Source organism: Nothoprocta perdicaria, unplaced genomic scaffold, assembly GCF_003342845.1.
Source record: "Nothoprocta perdicaria isolate Ctin4 unplaced genomic scaffold, notPer1 scaffold_394, whole genome shotgun sequence".
Lineage (NCBI taxonomy): Eukaryota > Metazoa > Chordata > Aves > Tinamiformes > Tinamidae > Nothoprocta > Nothoprocta perdicaria.
In genome coordinates, this window is record NW_020455637.1 from 196,127 (window position 1) to 215,158 (window position 19,032).

General features: G+C 33.9%; 1 protein-coding gene across 1 annotated transcript in view; it reads right to left on the reverse strand.

Annotated features, from left to right (window-relative positions):
* The window catches only part of GBE1 (1,4-alpha-glucan branching enzyme 1), a 106,722-nt gene that overhangs the window by 75,723 nt on the left and 11,967 nt on the right, over positions 1-19,032 (reverse strand). The window contains exons 3-4 of the mRNA XM_026045014.1: positions 17,805-17,974; positions 8,525-8,640 (exon numbers count right to left, since the gene is read on the reverse strand). Of these exons, the coding sequence (XP_025900799.1) occupies positions 8,525-8,640; positions 17,805-17,974 (286 nt within the window). The remainder of the gene's footprint in view (positions 1-8,524; positions 8,641-17,804; positions 17,975-19,032) is intronic.

The window sequence follows — 19,032 nt, forward strand, 5'->3', positions numbered from 1 at the left end:
TATAGTTATTTGTCATATAAAAAAGTTGAAGAGAAGAAGGGAGGATGCAAATGACTTGGAGATATACATGGCCAATAAGCTGTTTTACATTAATAGCTTAAAAAAAATGGATTGTTTGTTTGTTTTGGAATATGTAGCTTTTTATACAAAATTAAATTGGCTATCAGACTAAAAACAGTTAACATGATAGAGTGGACTAGCTTTAATACACAAATGTCATTGACTTATTTATTGCCTAAGTGTAAATACATCATCATTTCTATATTTTCCATTTACTATATTAGCTTCATATTCATTACATATTTACAAGACAAGTTCACCTGAATAAAAAAGCCATGACAACTCAGGCATAAACACTACCTTAACTTGGCAACATACACTTGGCTTGAACATAAGTTCAACCAAAAAACTATGTATGCCAGAATAAGGTTTTTCAATTAATATTGTCTGGCAAGTTCAGTTGGCTTATTGCAGCCTAATCTCTCTTTTTTTTTTTTTAATTATTATTATTATTAAAGTTCAAGATACTTCCTTCTAATGATACTTCCTAACTTCTATCTTACTTCTAATGGTGATGGCTAAAATATTGCCTTCCACAATTTGATACCTGTATGTTTCAGTCACTCTCACTCATTGTCCCTTTCTTTTCTCTCATATCTTTAGCATATGCCAAAAATATTTCAATCTCTCATTTTTCATTAAGCAACTCAGCCTGAAAAGCAAAGACAAACTGAAACTAAACATAATACAGAAAAGCTTTAAAGGGAAAACTGTAGTAAAAAGTTAAGTATCATGAGAGCTCTTCTTGCAAACTGCTTGAGCCTCCACAAAGCTGCTCTGCTCTGGCATTTTTAGTTTTTAGAATCAGGCCAGTAAGCAGTTTTTAGAATAAAATCAGTAATAAAAGTTTGAGGTTTATAGATATAAGAAGGGAGCCTATTTTGTTAGTTGGAGATACAGACAGGATGGAGTAAGCAAGTAGAGCATCTCCACTACTGTCTTACAACTCTTGCTACTGCAACATGACCAGCCCCCAAGCTCAAGGGAGGCAGGAAGAAGGGAAGGAATCAGAAATCATTCAACACTTCAGCTCGACATGGCAAAGAACCAAACAATATTGCAAGGTCACTCCATCCTCAGGGAGGAAAACAGCCAGCCTACTAGCAGCAAAGCAGTGACTGATGAACCACTGAAATATTCTCCTAATCAGAAGTACCAATACCAAATGGATAAACGTTGAAAACAGCAGGAGAGCAGGCAAAAAAAAAAAAAAAAAAAAAAAAAAAAAAAAAAGGGGGGGGGGGGGGGAGCTGGGAGAGAGTTCCCTCCTTTCCCCATCATCTCTGGATTACTGTAAAAATGTCAGTCGAGGTGAAGCTATTCTTTATTTTCTCTCCCAAGAAACCTCTAAGCAAAGAAATCTGCTGGACACATGCTTTTACACCAGGTATCTTCTAAAAATTACTCATTAGTTATTGGAAACACAGTAACATTTTGAAGATGGTTACGTGTTTAACAACAAAGTTATGGGTGGTTCAGAAGCCATTCAGTAGGAATGTATTTGTTGTGCTGATTATTTTTATATAAATATATTGTCATTTGAGCTAATTAGGGATTCTTAGATATTTCTTCAAACGGAATTTCTTATCCATCAGGCTTTATGAAAAGGAAAAACAAACAAACAAAAAAAAAACAATTAAGCAAAAGCCTATTTTAAAGCAAGTCATGTCCTGATTTTCCAAAAGAGGGAGATATAACTCCATGTATGAATTAAGCATTTCAGTTGCAGTCAGCAATGCAAAAATACATTAGTTTGTAAGAGTGGAGGAGGGAAAAGATATATCTTTTGTACTACATCCCTCTGCTCCCCCACCCCCACATCTATGCTTTACTTGAAACACAAAGCACAGCATGTATCTTAATCTAAAATAACTCAGAAAATGGTGACAAGTAGCCTAGTATTGTCAAAACACCTACGTTGACAGAGATATCACAGATTCAGGAAACAGTAAAAGAATCAAGACAATTATAGTAACATTGTTAAAAAGTAACAGCAATATCATCTGGAAATGTGCCCAGTAGAATTCTATAGACACAAGTCTAAAATGGACAGTTTACTTAAACATCATCACCTTCACTGCAGAGGTAAATGGATTTCGAGGTGTGCGTGGGGGAACCTCGGCTTCCTAACTGTTAGTTACATAAAGATGTATGATGTGTTGAAGGACAAGAGATATATTTTTAAGATGGAAAACTACATATGCAACTGTGTTGCAGTACAGCATTCAAGCAGTTTTTCTTTTAGTCAACAACTGAGATTTTGAAAAATTTTCAACAAGTCAAATTAATAAAAGCCCAAGGAAAACTGGAATCTCTGAAATAATCCAAGAAATACTTCTTTTCCTACTGTAACTTAACCAAAATTAAGTCAACATAACAGCAATGACAGACTTAAGACTGTAAGTTCATATGCCTAATATAAAAATATTCACATGTATTATATAACTGAGGAGCCTGAGGTAGAATAGTATGAAAAGCAGCCATAATAATATAGCTCCTTACATGCAATAAGCCTAACTTATTAAGAATTGTTTCAAGCAGTGTCAAGCAGGAAAGAAACTGCTGAAGTAGGTAACAGCAGCAGCCAAGCATTAAACGTTACCTATCCTCTACTGTAATGTATAAGGGGCGACTGCTGCATAATGCACCTTGTGGCTGGGTGACTGTGGCCCAGCACGATCACCTTTTGATGTCCCCATGCACATCTTTTTTTCCAGTGGCAGGAAGTGTCTTCCCGCAATGAGAACAATCGCAGGGAATCCATTGCCTGAGACACATCCCAGCTGTGTTTTACAAATAATTGGGCTAGCTATGGACACCAATGGTCCTTCCGTTGCCATCCTCCTTCTTGCTCTGTTGTCTCCCTCCCCATCAAATCAGGAGTCCTCATGCCCTGGATCACAGCCTACTCTGTGTCCAGCAGGAAAAAAAAAAAAAAAAAAAAAAAAAAAAACCCACAGAGTTTGGATGCATTCCCTGTATTCCAGGTTCATCTTTAATGGAGGCGCTCAGCTGATCTGCCCTACACATCATCAGGTGCCTTAACTGCTTTCTGGTTTGCTAAAGTATTCGTGGTAAAACCACCTCCGAGAAATATTCCTTATGAATAATTCCTCTTAGTTGTACAATCAATCAGTACCAGTTTCATATTGCAATACTCCCATGCCCACTTCCCATTCATATAGGAAAGATACAGGCAAGTAACATCAGAATTGGGCATCCAAGATTTGGGATACCAAAACTGGACGATAATCTTTTTTTTTTTTTTTTTTGTTTGTTTGTTTGTTTGTTTGTTCTTTTAATCAAGAACTACAGACTTCAGTAGAGCTGAAAATTAGACTCCTAAATGACAAACATGTTAAAAGTTTTAACAGATAGTGTGCATACATTTATATAGACTGAAGATGACTCTCAGACTTCAAGTCCCATTTCAAGACATTATTCTATTGAAATTTCTATCCTTTTTTTTCCAGAAACATCTTTCACTATATACTAATAATATGAATTAAAACAACAGATCTTCTGCATGGGTAAAAGGAAATCATTTTTTCAATAGTAAAACCTGCCAAGAATTGCACAATCTAGTCAGGAGAACTAAGGCTGCCAAAAGAACTAAATAAAAATATTCGGAAATTCTGGGCTCAGTCTACCAAAAAAGACTCCAAAGAGACGCAAGGCATTTGATTCCAGTATTTCAATGCTGCTGTAAACACTCCTGTGTGTCCAAGAGCAGTTGCACATAACCTATTTGGTTTTAGTAAACAAACTCAGGGGGCTATTCACCTCTCAAGGAGATAATAATCCTTCTGTAACCAGTTAAATTAAATTAAGCCCCTAAAACCTACGCTAACCTGTTCAGAGGCCAGGACCTGCAAGCAAACAACAAAGCAAAGAACAACACTACATTTAACTAATGGCTTATTTCCTTTTTGGGTTCACAGAGGTCTAAGTCATAAGAGAAAAAAATGTGCATCTCATTTAAGACTAGTTCCTTGATGTTCAAAATGTCAGCAAAATCCCCACCTGCTCCTTCCTCCACCACACACCTACCAATATAGATCATTATATACCATYCTGCTGCAGACATTTGACTCATTCAACAGCCAGATTTGTTGATTCAGGTTCAAATTTGATCAACAAATTTGAACCAATTTRTTTGATCAAATTTGTGGCTTTGTTCATTCAAATTTGTTGTTTTTCCCCCTGCTTGAAATCATTTAAGATATGCACCTTAAATGACTTGGAACTTTACAGACTTGAATAAGTACATTTCTGTCCCTCATCCCATCAACATGGAGGAGGAAACAGGAAAATTGAAAACAGTCCAATGTAATCATACTGTACTTCCTGATCAGCAAGGTCAGTTGCATCACTATCTGTTTCAACAGAAAGTACCCTTGATCTATCTACTAATATTGATTCCCCAGCTCTAGTTAATATACTTGCTAATCATAGCCCTTTCCTCTTCAAGTTCAAGTCAAACATGAATCTACTATGAATTATGGACTAGATAAATACAAACTGTGAAGATGAACCTTGGATAACATTCTTTACAATTAATCAACTATCCTCCCCCAAAGATTTTATGGATGCAAATTTTAAACACTTATCAAGACTACCGTATTCTAAATGTTCTCACTCAAAAACAGGCATTCGTTCTTTTTTTTTCTTTTTTTTTTTTTCTTTTTTTTAAATACCACTTAACATTATACTTTTGGACAACAAAACTACTTAAGGTCAAACATGGTGAATCTGGTCAATATTTGTACTGATCTGCTCTTCCTAGTGTCAGCCTCAACACTGTACCAGCTTGGTACCAATGAGAATTATGAAACAATCACAAGCTATTGAAACATGCAAGAGTGAAATAGCAGGGAAAGAGCACTATGTTAACATGCTACTATTTTAACAGACTTCAGCTGCCTTTGATTTTTAACTATGAAAATCAATTGTCTATAAGCTATCTACACTAAATTATATACAATCAGAGAGTTTCCTATTAATAGTTAATTAATATGACTTCCAAGAGAAATGAAAAAAAAGTTGAATCTTCATTGATATATTATGGATGGCCTCCTATTCTTTGCCATGCTACTGGTATAAGTACATTACAGAGGCAGGTCAGCAATTCAGACACTTAACTTGGTATCTCAGGAGAAGCATAACCCTGAAATACTTTCATTAAACTAAAAATAATGAGTATACAGATAAGATTCAGCTGTATACAGTATTTTAATGTCATGCATCTAGCTGGCATACTGCCAGATAAAATGACTTAGTGATTCAGCTATTTAGATCTCTAGAAGAGTTAGTGCTTCTAAAATACTGGCAGTTAGTATTTTGAACTACCTTCTGTCCTGGAGCAGAAGACAATTTCTTACAACAAGCAGAAAACAATTTCTTAATTGTTTGTAACAAATATTTAATAATTTGATTAGCAGTCAGGAACTGGGATTTCTTTTTGTATGTGTACATAACTTCTTACTAGATACTCTTTTCCAGATGCTCTTCATGTTTTTAGTTTGGTCCTCATTGAAGACTATTCCTATAACAAAGTTAACAAGTTCCCCACTACAGATAAAGAGATACTTCAATTTTTACCAGCACCTTTAAGCAAGGCTTCTTAAACTAATCAATACCTACTCATATGTGTGAAATTAGGATCTTATGAACTGCAGTGAAAAAACTATTTACTATTTCACTACAGTGAAAAAACTATTTATTTATAGCATTTGAATTATTTATAAATAAGCAGTGTAAAGAAATTGGAGGAGTCATTAATAAACTGCAAATGCATGACAGCATGTGATGATACTAAGGAGTCCATCCATCTGAATTTTTGTAAAAGCTTGCTATATTCTATAATAAAAGATTAAGAATACTTAGAAAAATATAGAAAAAATCATTTTCATTTGCAAAAACATAAACACACTCACCCTCAAATACCACCACTGTTAGTGACGCACWTGCCACCATAAAACAAACAAACCAAACTATCACCTTCATTAGAAAAAAGAAGTAGGGTAAACAGTGGTTCACTTTATTAAAAACAGAGAGGATTATGCCCTCATTTCACAGTTTTAAGGCCATGTTTTTTTTTTTTTAAGCTATGCTTCACTTACAACATTTCCATCAGAAGTAACAAAATTCTGTTTGTTCACCAAATGACTAAGCTCTTCACTAATCCTGAGCCAAAGGAGGGGAGAAAAAAAAATGTGTTTTTTTCTTTGTTTGTTTGTTTTGTTTTCTTCTTCTTCCATCAGGTCATTTTATTTTGTAAATGAATATCATGATTCACAAGGGAATCTGTCTCAACTGTGTTAGAAGCATTCATTCCTTGACACAGAAATGTCTCTAAATATCTATAATAAGCATTTTTWATTACTCACCTTCTTCAATGTCTATGCTTAGTTATGAGAAGACTGTCTGAAGAGCTGCAGTAGACAGTCTAGTACTATCAAAAGAAGATAAAAGTTTGTGACCTTTGTTCCTCGCTCATTTTCCTATGAAAATATTTTGTGACCTCATCTAAATTAGTGTCACCATCTACACTCCATGCATTCTCCATTCTGGCTTAGAAATTACTTATGTAAAAGAAATGACCTTGTCACTATTTCAGAACTCAGCATTTGCCTTCATATAACAGAAGATGAAAATATTGAAGACAGAAGCTAATGACAAGGACCTTCTTGAGGTGCCTTCTTTCTCTTTTCACCAATCAATCAAGTCACTAAAGTGTCTAGAGTTGACTAGTTCAACTTAAACGTTGGCAAAAATAAACTTTAAAAATTATGATTCTGTGACAACAGTGCCTACCTACTCAAATAGATCCTTGATCTTCATAGTAATTTCTGTTTACATCCAAATTCTCAAGTTCTTCATGAGATATTACGATAAAGTATGTTTTTATTGTGTTAAATATACTAATCTTATTTGGGGTTTCATGATAGATGAACTATTTTAGAATTACTTTACTTATTTTAGTTGTAATTATTTTACTTTAAGTGTAATTTATAAATATATTAAAAGATATAGTCTTTTAATACTATGAAAGTATTAAAAGAAGATAGTTTGCTATGTTAAGTTGCACAGACACTGTGCAAGTACCAAAACAAACAGCATCATTAAAAGCTATTAACCAAGTGACAGGTGAGGCTAGAAGGAATTCCATATAGGTGAGGCCCATTTTGATTATCTATTTTATACATTATTTTAATCATCTGCTATGATTACTTATGAATCAAGTTTCTCAATCAAGTTTCTCAATCAAGTTTTATGTGCAAATTTCTGCACATAAAAATAAACAGAAATACAGGTACTAAAAAGCAATCAATCTCATAGGCAGAGGGAATAACTGTCCAGCTTCATGGACATGTTTGGTGATCACATTAACTTTGAGTCTCAGGAAATCCACATATATCTTTATTTAGAACAACTTTTATAGATTTGCCATTAAAGACAGGTCTAAAAGCAAAACTAATAAAACAAATCCATTTTGAGTATTCATTTCCATTGGATTTTTATGAACATTTCAAAAGATTCCTTGTTTTCCTAAGCTCTGATTTTCAGCACAAAAGAATGTTTCAGGCTTTTTTAAATTTATTAATTCCTTTAATAGGAGCCATGGAAGTATAACAGATTTATTAAAAGTTACATTTTGTTACAAAAGTTAGAATTCCTATTTTTTTAAATTATTTTCCTAATCTTTAAATGACTTCAGTACATTTACCGTTTCCCAATTCTCAAAAATGTATCTCAATGATTAGAATTCACCTAGAAATATCAATTCTATCAATATTTAGTTGTCTTTATATATATCTGCACTAGACATAACAATTGTGGTATCTGACAGCTCAAAGATATTTCCCTTAAGTTTTGGAAGAAAGAGGATTTATAATATTCGTGGATACTTGTGAAACAATTGATAATATGCTTAAAACTATAATGAATTTCCTTCTGTTTCTTCATTTGGTTTAACCTACTAACATCTACTGCTTAATCTCCTTTAACGTCCTAGATGTTTGACAGAAATTTTAAAATAATTTGAATAATCTTTGAAAAACAGTGGTTAAAGTACAAACAGCAGCACATAGTATAAAGAAATCTGGATTTGAACAGAATCTTCAGTTCAGCTAGTTGTGTCAAATACAAGACGTCTTCATGTACTTAAATCTTTTTTCTTTCCATAGTATCATCTGCATGTAAATACTGTGTTCAGCTTGCAACATGATACAAGATACAAGACTATATCAAGTTTTCAGTCACATATTTATCTATTCTTAACCATCATGAGAAGGTTCGATGTTAATATTTCACTTATTGGAGTCACTTGCATAACTTGATAAATTATTGAAATTTGCTTCCTGTAATCAAAGTTACAACAATAAAGTTAAAATTATTTAAAAAAACAGAAAAATAAATAAGAATGTCCATAATAATTTGGAAGAGAAAGTATTTCTAGCACCTTTAGCTTTGATCCATGGGGCACAGGAGAATAACCATCTTCGCCAGGAGGGATAAACAGCTCCCATTTGCCATACTCTGCTTTCTTATACGGATGAGAGAATGGATTCCAGCCATCTGCAATACAAGAAAGGGCATTAATTGTTGTTAGTTATCGAAAAAAAAATGTGTGATTAAAATTCAAAAGGTATCAGAGTATTTTTATTCTCTTCCAGAAAAGTCTGTGACAGTAAACACTCTTATGGATGATGCTGTAGTGCACTTTCAAAACCAGTTTAATAAACTGTGTATTATATTCATTAAGAGACTGCTTTCCAATTCTGTTCTCCAAATCCAAATCAAAACAAAAAAATACTTCCAGCTCATCCTCAATAAAATTGGTTAGATCAAAGCCATAACAATCTCTCCTTTCCTCTTTCTACTTTTGCTTTGCACAAAAAAAGAAAGAAAAATAGTGATTTGAATTCCAAAAAATATCATACATATTTCAGTATCCAGTTTTATCTCATTAGATATAAAAATGAAAAATTAAAAAATTTATAGCAGTCATTATAAAACCTGATAAAGATGGAGATTATAGAATGTGTCACTCCTCTCCTTGGAAAACTGAGTGGCTAAAAAGTAGTTCTCAACATCAAATTAAACCAGAACCAAAAATCTGAAATAGAAGAAGAAATAGATTTTAAAAAAGAAATAAAACAAAACACAAACCAAAAAATAGTGGAAACATTTGTTATAACACTACAGAAAAAAAAAAAATCTCATTAATTCCTGATGAGTTTGGACAAAATGCAACTGAAAACAACCTCAAACTGAATGAGCAAACTACTTTTAGACAGTGTTACAGACTTCATGCTGTCCAGCCTCGCAGGTTTAAAATATCCACACAAACATATATGAATATACTTTTGTTCTTTTTTTTTTTTAAATAAAAAGCTAACATTCTATTAATACCGACATGCATTAACTGTAGAAAGTAAGAAAGGAAAATGAAAACTGCAAACCAAGTTGGTAGCAATGGCTGTGAAACTGCTGCAGTACCAGACGATGTCAGTACACCTGGAAAGCATGGGACAGTCACAGCTAGTAAATATTAAAGGAAGACTCCTTCTTCTTAATTAAAAAAAAAAAAAAAAAAAAAAAAAAAAGAAGGCTGCTGAACCAAACTTACATACTTATATTCCACAGTTCAAGATACTTTGTACCTTTTTGATCCATCAGGTTTTCTAGGTATACAACAGGAGGAACTACAACACGTCTAATCAGAGAATCATAATCACAACTGCCAAGAATAATTTGTATTTGTATATATTAACATTAACTGTTYAGTGCTAACACAAATATTCTGATGGACAGATTTAGACAACAATTGTTTCTGGACTAGAAGAAAGTGGCAATCCAAATTAATCACTTCTTTTTTTGCCTTGAATCTTCTCTAGCCCACAAACTCAAGGAAATGTGAAATSCTAAGGTAATAAGAAACCAGTCAGCTCTGAAAAAATCGAATTGCATGACATTTACTTCAAGCCAACCCATCTGCATACTCTGCTACAGTAAACAAAGTAGGTTAGATTTCAAAGAAAAAAAATAGCTTTCAGTGACCTCACATTTACAGTAGATATAGCACATACAGCTAACTGATAAACTGTATGCTCACACCCTAAACCCTAGTTGCACGGACAGACTAAGATAGTGTAAAACAAACAGTATTATTACTAAAAGGCAGTTCATGTTAAAAGCAATTCAGTAAAATAATAATTGTGAAGTACACATGCCACTGGAGCAGGAACATCACTTTTACTGGCAGTAGCAACTAGACTAGAACCCCAAACCTACATAGCCATGCCTATGTAGGCTACGTTTTTACTGGTTTGTTCTTAGGAAAGACCTGGGTAAAAAGATGTCATTGCTTCTAATATGAAGGCATGACCTTCAAAGGGTAAAGCTGTACCAACTTTCAAAAATTTTCATATCAATCATCTGAAAGCTTAGCCAAAGACTTCATGAGCAGCATTTAACAGATTATTTCACATGGCACTGTAAAAATACTGGGGTTTGTTCTGCTTTACATGAGGAAAAGTATATAGATGCCTGTTATGAATACAGAGCATATATGCACAAGACCTTTGAATACTGATTTATTGATTCACCACAAAATGGGGAGAAAAAAATGCCACATAAGGACAAGGCAGTACCTCTGATTCTGCAGTTTCTGTTTTAAAGCTACTTGTTTCACCATTGTCTTACTGAAGGGAAAAACAAGGAATAGTTTTAGCAAGGAATAGAAATGCCTAAGGAATTAAAAATTTATTTAGTACAATGATCAAAAGAAGTTTCWGGGTTTCACTTTCAAAGAATATTACACCCATCAGCTATTACTAGATATATTTTTTTTCCAATCAGTTATTCCTATATAGCATCCCTGTTGACCAGTTCTGCTTAATTTATTAGAGCTCTCATTTCTTCTCCATTATTTTAGTATAGTCTAATTGAAACTAATTACTCTATTAACACTTGATAAACCTCAAGCGCACAGTAACACAAGCACCTTGCCCAGAGTGAGTGAGCCGGGCTTGCCTTTCACCACGTGTTCCTCAGCACGGGGCCAGCTGCTCAGCAGCACCCCTGCTCCAAGCACTGAGCTGGACTAAACGACCTCCAGGGGTTTCACACGGCCGAGACGTAAGGCCGCTAAGAACAGCGCCACAGAGCACGTCTGCACACAGGAGAGTCTCACTGCTAGGCGAGACTACTTTGGGACAGAAGGAAAGAAGTCACCTATATTCATCTGCATACGTATGTCCTGATAAGCATCATTAATCAACACTGTGATCTGTGTGAAGCCAGAAAAATAGCATTCACTAAGAATAAATGGATGCCTCGAGCTGCCGAGAAAGATCAGGCTGCTTTCAAAGGAGGTTGCTAGTTTTTCTTATATAGCTGTTTAAATCAGAGAGATTACCTCTTTAAGGAACAAATCTGAAAGGTGCAAATTCAGACTGGACAATGGGACAAGAAGATATAAGCACATAAGGCAAATATTCCAGTAACTATTCATTTTACAGTGAAGATTAATTTCAAAGTCTAAAAAAAGATGCATTATTGTTTTTATTATAAAATGTTTCCCATACTCAAACTGAAACATGATTAACTCAGTGTTACAGTAATGCTGTCATTATTAGACTATTTGGATTGTACAGGAAGAAATTACTCAAATTAGAAAGATATGTTTAATAAATTGTTCCTTGATTAATAGCAAAATAGCTTGTATTGTAAGTAGGATCAGTAGAGTTTTGCCCATTCATTTTACTCTAAATCTTCAATAAAGAATAATGGAAAAAAATGCAGGTCTACTAAGGCTGGTCAACACAGAACACATGTTACTGTGGCAGGAACAGCAACAGGTCATTACAAGTAGAGCCCAAGCTGCAAAATTTTTTTTTAGTCATTTTACTTCAGAGACTGATTAAAACACACACACACACACACACACATATATATATATATATAGGATTTAAAATTAAAAGAAGTCATAGCAGGGCACTTTAATTTATGAATGGTTCAAATCTCTCAGATACCCAAAAGAGAAACACAGAGGGTCACCATTCCGCTACACAGTCCCTGAAGGCTCTTAAAGTACWAAGAGGACTTAAAAGTATAAAAATTGAGTTGGAGGTGAGAAGTAGTGTTATGCACAAACCATATAAATTCCATGTTGTTTTAGAATATCTTTGTGTAATCCAACAGCCACTGAGAAAGTTAAAATTAAATGAGGACTGAGGGGTACTCAGATAGAATAAACACGGGAACTGAAGAAATTTGGAAGAAATGATGCCTGGATCTGAACAACTGCACTTTTTATTAAAAAAAAAAAAAAAAAAAAAAAAAACTTTACTTCATGCATATGCTAACATCAGAAGTACTACCTAAACTTCTGTTACCAACATATGGTTGTCACCGTATGTTCAATGCCCAGAAAGAACTGCAAATTTACTAAGAGTTTATTTACTTAATTATGAACAGCTAAAATGTCAGAAGTTGAAAAATTCTGGCAATATGAGAACACAGAAGAAATTGAAGTGAAAGGCAAAACATCCAAAAAAGGAGGCAAGATATAGACAATGTCTGTAAATGTTTATGAATGTCAAAAGTCATTCTCTCCTTAGAGGAAGTACTACTGCAACCTTTCATCCTCTGCTCCTCTCTCAAGGTATGGTAAGTGTTATAGGCATCTCCTCTTATTCATTGGTTTCCACAGAACTTTTCCTAACTGATTTGCAGCTCTTGATTACAGYACATAACTGAAACAAGGAGTCTGACCGAGTTCCACAGGCAGCTTACCCGTTTCTGATCACGCTGCATATGCCTCTGCCTTTGCATACCAATATCACCATGTGATCCTGTTGATCTTCCCTCTTCTCAGGCCTGATCCTCTGCTATTTGGTCTCTGGTTCTTCACTAAACATTAATCCCAAACCATCTTACTTAAATTTAATACTTCCCCCGCCCACAATAGAAAATTGATATAGGACGTAACAGAATAATGTCTTGAATTAGGCAGAGAGATGTATACAGTTCAAATATCCTAAAATAGGTCTCCTACAGAAGTTCAGACTTTCCTCAGTTTTACTGCTTTAGTTTTCAGATTACAGAACCTAACAAGCATTTATGCAGCTTCTTTGAGGAAAAGCTATCAAATTTCAGGACAGACCAGGAAATGAACATCAAAATCCACRGGGACTGAATATAAAATCAGAAGACAGTCGCAAAGCATAAACGGAGAGAGAGATTCACTATGGACCACATAGGTTATACTTAGTGGTCAATTGGTTCTTCCTCTTTCTACACTGTAAGATTTCCAACAGTTCAATAGCAGGGTCATTAACATAATCTGCTTAAGAAGTGATTTAACAGAGAAAGCTCAAATACTGACATAAAAACAAATGCCATTACTTCTCCTATTTGATGCTTCCCTGGATATTAATAGCAGCTTACTCTTCAGTCCAATGCCTTCTGTATTCTGCAGCCACAGAATCATAGCACTATTTATCTTTACTCATGAAACCTAGGTATTTCACAAAGCTTTGACTAAAGGAATAAGAAATTCAGTATCATTTTCTTTAGACTGCACATAGGTAAGATTTAAGTCTGAAAACAAAAGAATCCAATATAGAAAAAATATATATCTTTTTATATATAAAAGATATTAAGTACATAATTTCAGCTATCCAAGCTATCCAAGACCAAGTCTCAAGGCTTAAGTTCCTCTTTCTTCACCCCGAAGAGAAAAACGGTGGACTAAAACAGAAGCCATAAACATGACTAATAKAGCTACAGCATATAGCTGTAGTTTTAGCATATATAACCTATTCTACCTTTCAAATGAACAGAGGCTTTTTTTTATTTTTTGAAATAATTGATCCTAAAATAGTAATAAATTGTCACCAGTCATTTGGTTCCTCAGCAATAAAATAAGCGAATAAAATATTCAGTGAGTTATCACTGAGCGCTTTTAAGGTAGCTATAATGTTGATACTGCCTCTAGTATCAGAAATTCAGCTGACTAATTGCCTCATACACTTGATTTACTGAGCCGCTAAAAGTACTAATTGACAAATCTTAATGTTTTCAGATGTTCATTTAATACTTTAAGTATCTTTTTAGACTGAGAGTAAAACAAAGTACCAGAACACCAAAAGATATAAAATCATTTTCTTTCCACTTATATGTTAGAAAGAAGAGACAAAAAGCATTCTGAAAGTATCGGGATTTTCTTGAAGACACTTTTTCTACTTTACCAAAGGAAATAAAGATCACGTGTGCTATCACTAGATTCTGGGCTTCTTCCAGAGAGCACAGTAATGCTTAGAATTATCCTGTCGATAAAAGTCATGTGATCCCTTACAAATGTCTCAAAACAATGGCCTAACATAAACAGCACTAAGTATCTCGATAATATTTTTATTTTGCCCTCTATGATAAATCTAAAAAAAAGGAAAATAATTACCAAAAAAAAAAAAAAGAGTTAAGACTTAGGACTTACATGCATATAATTGCGTAAACAAATTATGAATGTTTATCTGAAGCACAGTTCATCAATTACTATGAACTACTCTTAATTATAAATTCTGAAAGAAATTATCATCTAGGCCTGTCATTATCATTTTTATTAGTTTTTAATTCTCAAATGTCATTATCTTATCAAATTAAATAACACTAAGATTTTGCATCTCGCAAGCAAAATGAAAATCTAAAAGAGGAGAGTCTTGCCTGGTAAAGTAACTTTTGCCTCACAGATAATACTGGATTAAGTTAACCGCTATAAATAAAGCTTCTAGCCAACTTTGCACAAAAAAAAAGTTAAAAATAAAAATATAAGGTAATATTTCTGAGATTATGCTATTATATTTCAATTTAAAAACTGAAAAGTTGCTGTCCTTTAAGTTTCATGTTTTTTCTTGTGTGTAACATGCAGTGGTTCAGGTATGCTTGTCATAAAGCYGATTTTTTTCAAAAAAATAAATAAATCCAGTTTCAATACTTAGCTTAAACACAAAATAGCCATAAAATTATTTAGGAAGTTTAATCTGCTTGAAAACTTAAAGAAAGGTTAAAAGGATTCAGCTTTAATTAAACATATCCACAGCAATTTAATTCCAAATCTTAAGGTTTTGGAACCCTGTTTCTCATCAGAATGTTATTAAAGCTCATCTGAATTGAATGACAATCTTCTATTCCTCTAGGCTTTCCGAGTCCATTATCCTCCCCTTTGGGAATGAATACTTTACTGTGACTGATGATGAGTTTGATATATAGGACAAATGTATTTTTTCACATTAAAGAGAAATTCTTTATAGTCTTTTGACTTCTCACTGCCACATTTCATTAGTGTCTAGATAGAACTATTCTAAGATATTTGTATGAAATTTCTGATTCATATAATGTGCTATATGAAATATTTTAAAATGAGATATAGTTTTTGAAAAAATAAGTCCAGCTTTTAACTATTGCATTCTATTACCTGTGTACTTTCCCCCCACACACTCTAAAATGTCAATTTGCAAATTATATCCTCTTTGTGAAGTTTAGGCTTTTTTTTTAAAGGACATTTATTAAAATACATATTTAAAACAAATGTATTCTATTCTTGGACCTTGCTGAGTATTTTAATCCACAGACTATTATACTCATCACATAAAACAATCTTAAAATATAATTCATAGGGTGGGGAGGAGGCAAGAAATGAAAGAGGGAGGTGTGAAAGAGGGATGAAATAGCATTTTCTGTGTTCAAACACAGAAAATTTAGCTACTAAAAATATCCTCCATCTCGTTGTCTTAAAATCAGTTCTGAAAAATAACATTACTACAGTAATCTAACTCTCAGTAGGTAATGATGATCTATTGGTCACTGCTGGAATCAGAYGATAGATCCGATTCCCATACCGAAATTCAAGCACAATTCCAACCTACTTCAGCACCACCTATTCCAACAGAAAGACAAGTAGCACTGCAATGAAAGCTGCCACTAGGGCACCCACTAGGGTAATTGTATTGCACAAAAACAGTGCTGTACTACTTTTCAGTTTTGTCTGCTGCATTTAAAAATAAATTTCCAAAGAGATTTTTCAAGAGGTTTTGGGGGGTGAGGAGAGAGGGTGGAGGGAATTGCCAAATTACTTAAATATTTAGATTATCAGAGAGAAGAATGAGCCCAATCCCTCCCCCTTCAAATTCTCAAAGAAAAAATATCACCAGTTAAGGTAGATGCTACTGGTTTATGATTTTAATATTTGGAAGCCAAAAAATCTAATGTGAATACTTAAAGATTTCTTTTGCATATTTGTTACTAAGCATATCCACCTTGGGAGTATAGAAAAACAGTACTAAAGAGTGCTGGAAAGCCCCTCTGAAAGAAAAGAATCTTAAGAACAGTTATGAATTAAACTGTCAGGGTAATCCATTTATTTCTTCATTACATACATTTTTACAAAAACATAGTACTTTAAAAAGAACCACCAGATTCACTATAGTGAACGGCATATGTAAAAAGTTTTATCACTTAGGTAAGCACTTAGAAGTTTCAAGTTCATAAATGTTTTTTCTGCAAATGCTGAATTTGCCCTTTYAATAGTTTGCTCATACAGAAATAARGAAGAAGGAAAACTCAGCAATATTACCTTTCAGGAAATAGTTGCCGACTGCCTCAGGTCTGGAAACTATCTAGCTTTATATATTTTTTTCCCCAAGCATTTACCAGCTTAGTATTTCAACAAAACAAAAGTTGGAAAAATAACACAGCACATTTCTTATACACAGATAAATGAACAAAGTCCCCTACTATTTCACAAATAGAATCCAAGTCTAGTAAGACAATGACAAAACTCACAGAATCCCTGAAGTGGGGATAAAGCACAGAAATTAGAGAGTAAAGAAAGTGGAATTGACATTATAGAATGTCAATAGACATTCTATAGAATATATAGAATATACATATATTCATATGTCAATAGACATATATAGAATATACAAGTCTATCGGATTTGCTTTTAAGAGTTTCCAAAGACAACTTCTGGGCATCGAAAACATTGTGAATGACCAAGAAATTCACATTTTCACCTCAAGTTCTGAATAAGCAAGGCAATGTCCTCCTTGTGCTCAGAGAAGGTAGCACAGTTCCTCTCTGCTATCTTACCTCCTTCTCTTCTGCTAACATCATTCCTCCTGCCTCCCTTCACACAGATCACCACCTACTTTCTTGGGTATGCTCATCTATGACTTTTGGCTATCACTTTTCAGCAGGACTTTATTCATTTACCCTCTCTTGGTCTGCAGGAATCCCAAGGGTTTTGGTGTTTGACAACACTACTGTTAGGTCAGACACCATGGAAGATGAGTCAAATACTTATTGTTTTCTTCTTCATAGGGTTTTATAGAAGACTGACTGTAGAAAAACTGTAGGAAGAACCTCAGATAATTTAGTCACATTAAGTCTAAAGTAGTAGTGCAATCAGAATAGACCTTTCTGAAAAGGTCACCTCTTAGTGTCCGTAGTATCGTCAGTAGTATGAGTGTATCTTGCAATAGAAAGACGTGTCCTTAGTCTAGTGCAGTGTTGAGTAAAAAGCAATCAGTTTAAATTACTAGTTGCCATCACAGCTATCCCTACGACACACTCTTCTACTGTCAGAATTTTGCCAGTTATAAAATTGAATTTAAGTGAAGAGGATATTGATCTAAGATATATTGTAGAAGAAAAAAAATGYTCTTGAAAACACTTACTGAAGTCACCGGTGAGAAATACTGCTTCAGCTCCTGGTGCCCATTCCTTGCAGTACACTCCACCATCCACGAACTGGTTAACTCCAAAGGTTTTGTAACTTTTTGAAAATTTGTCAAGGCCTCCTTCATTTTCCTCAATGTTCTTCAAGCGTTTATAAAACAGAGAATACCTTTAAAAGAAAATAAACAGTGTTTCTTGAGAGGGGGTATTTGAGAATATTTTGAAGGGGAGGAAGGAAAAGCAAACTGATTAAGTGCATGTCTTGTATTTAAAATTGACAAACATAGAAACATAATAAAAACACATCTGTAACATTGTATCCTTGGACTACAATATCTAATTTGCTATTCTTTACAGCAATGAAAGAAAAATATCAAGCACATAAACCATATAATTTCTTCATGATTACAAAGTTAAAATCTTCATACCTCTATTTCACCTACTGCAGGGGAACAATATGTACTTCAAATCTCATGCTAATCCAGTGCTTGGATTSATAGCCAAGAAATCATAGTATTAGTACATAAAAAAAGCAAATTCACACTCTCTCACTAGCAGGTGCCTCAGACTTTTAAAATTGGATTTAGGTCTCATATGGAAAATTGTAAAGGTCCAATAGATCTACCACTGCTGATTTTAATATATAATCTCAGGACACAGAAGAGTTTCCAATACATCACGGCAAGAATGAAAAAGTAATTTAACACTTGCAGAAGGCATTTCCTTAACCACTATCCATAAAAACACATCAGCAAGAATATACACAGTCCCCTGACTCCAGACATATTTGAAAATATTACCACTTCCTGGAAATACTTATTTGGTAGTTATTTGGTATCTAATTTCTCCTTGTAAGGCTAGAAGTGCCCTAAAGGCAGCTGGAGTTGGTTGACAGATTTGTCCCAATTTCCCCAAGGAATCCCATCAATTCTCAAGTGCATAAGGTACACAGGATAAATTAAGAGGACCAGCTATGCTCCCTAGAGCGTGAGCTGCTTTGTGACAAAGCATGGCTAGAACTTCACAATTCCATTGAAAGGTTTATTCATCCTAGATGGAAGTTTGGAGCTTATTTTGTTTCTTTAAATTAGACATGAAAAGTACAAAGGAAAGAAAAAGAACGGTAAATTAGCAAACAGTTTGGATTAAAAAAAAAAAGTCACCGTTCAAACCGTTAAGTTTCTRTTTCAGAAATGACATTCACATTATAAGGTTAAAATTTAATGG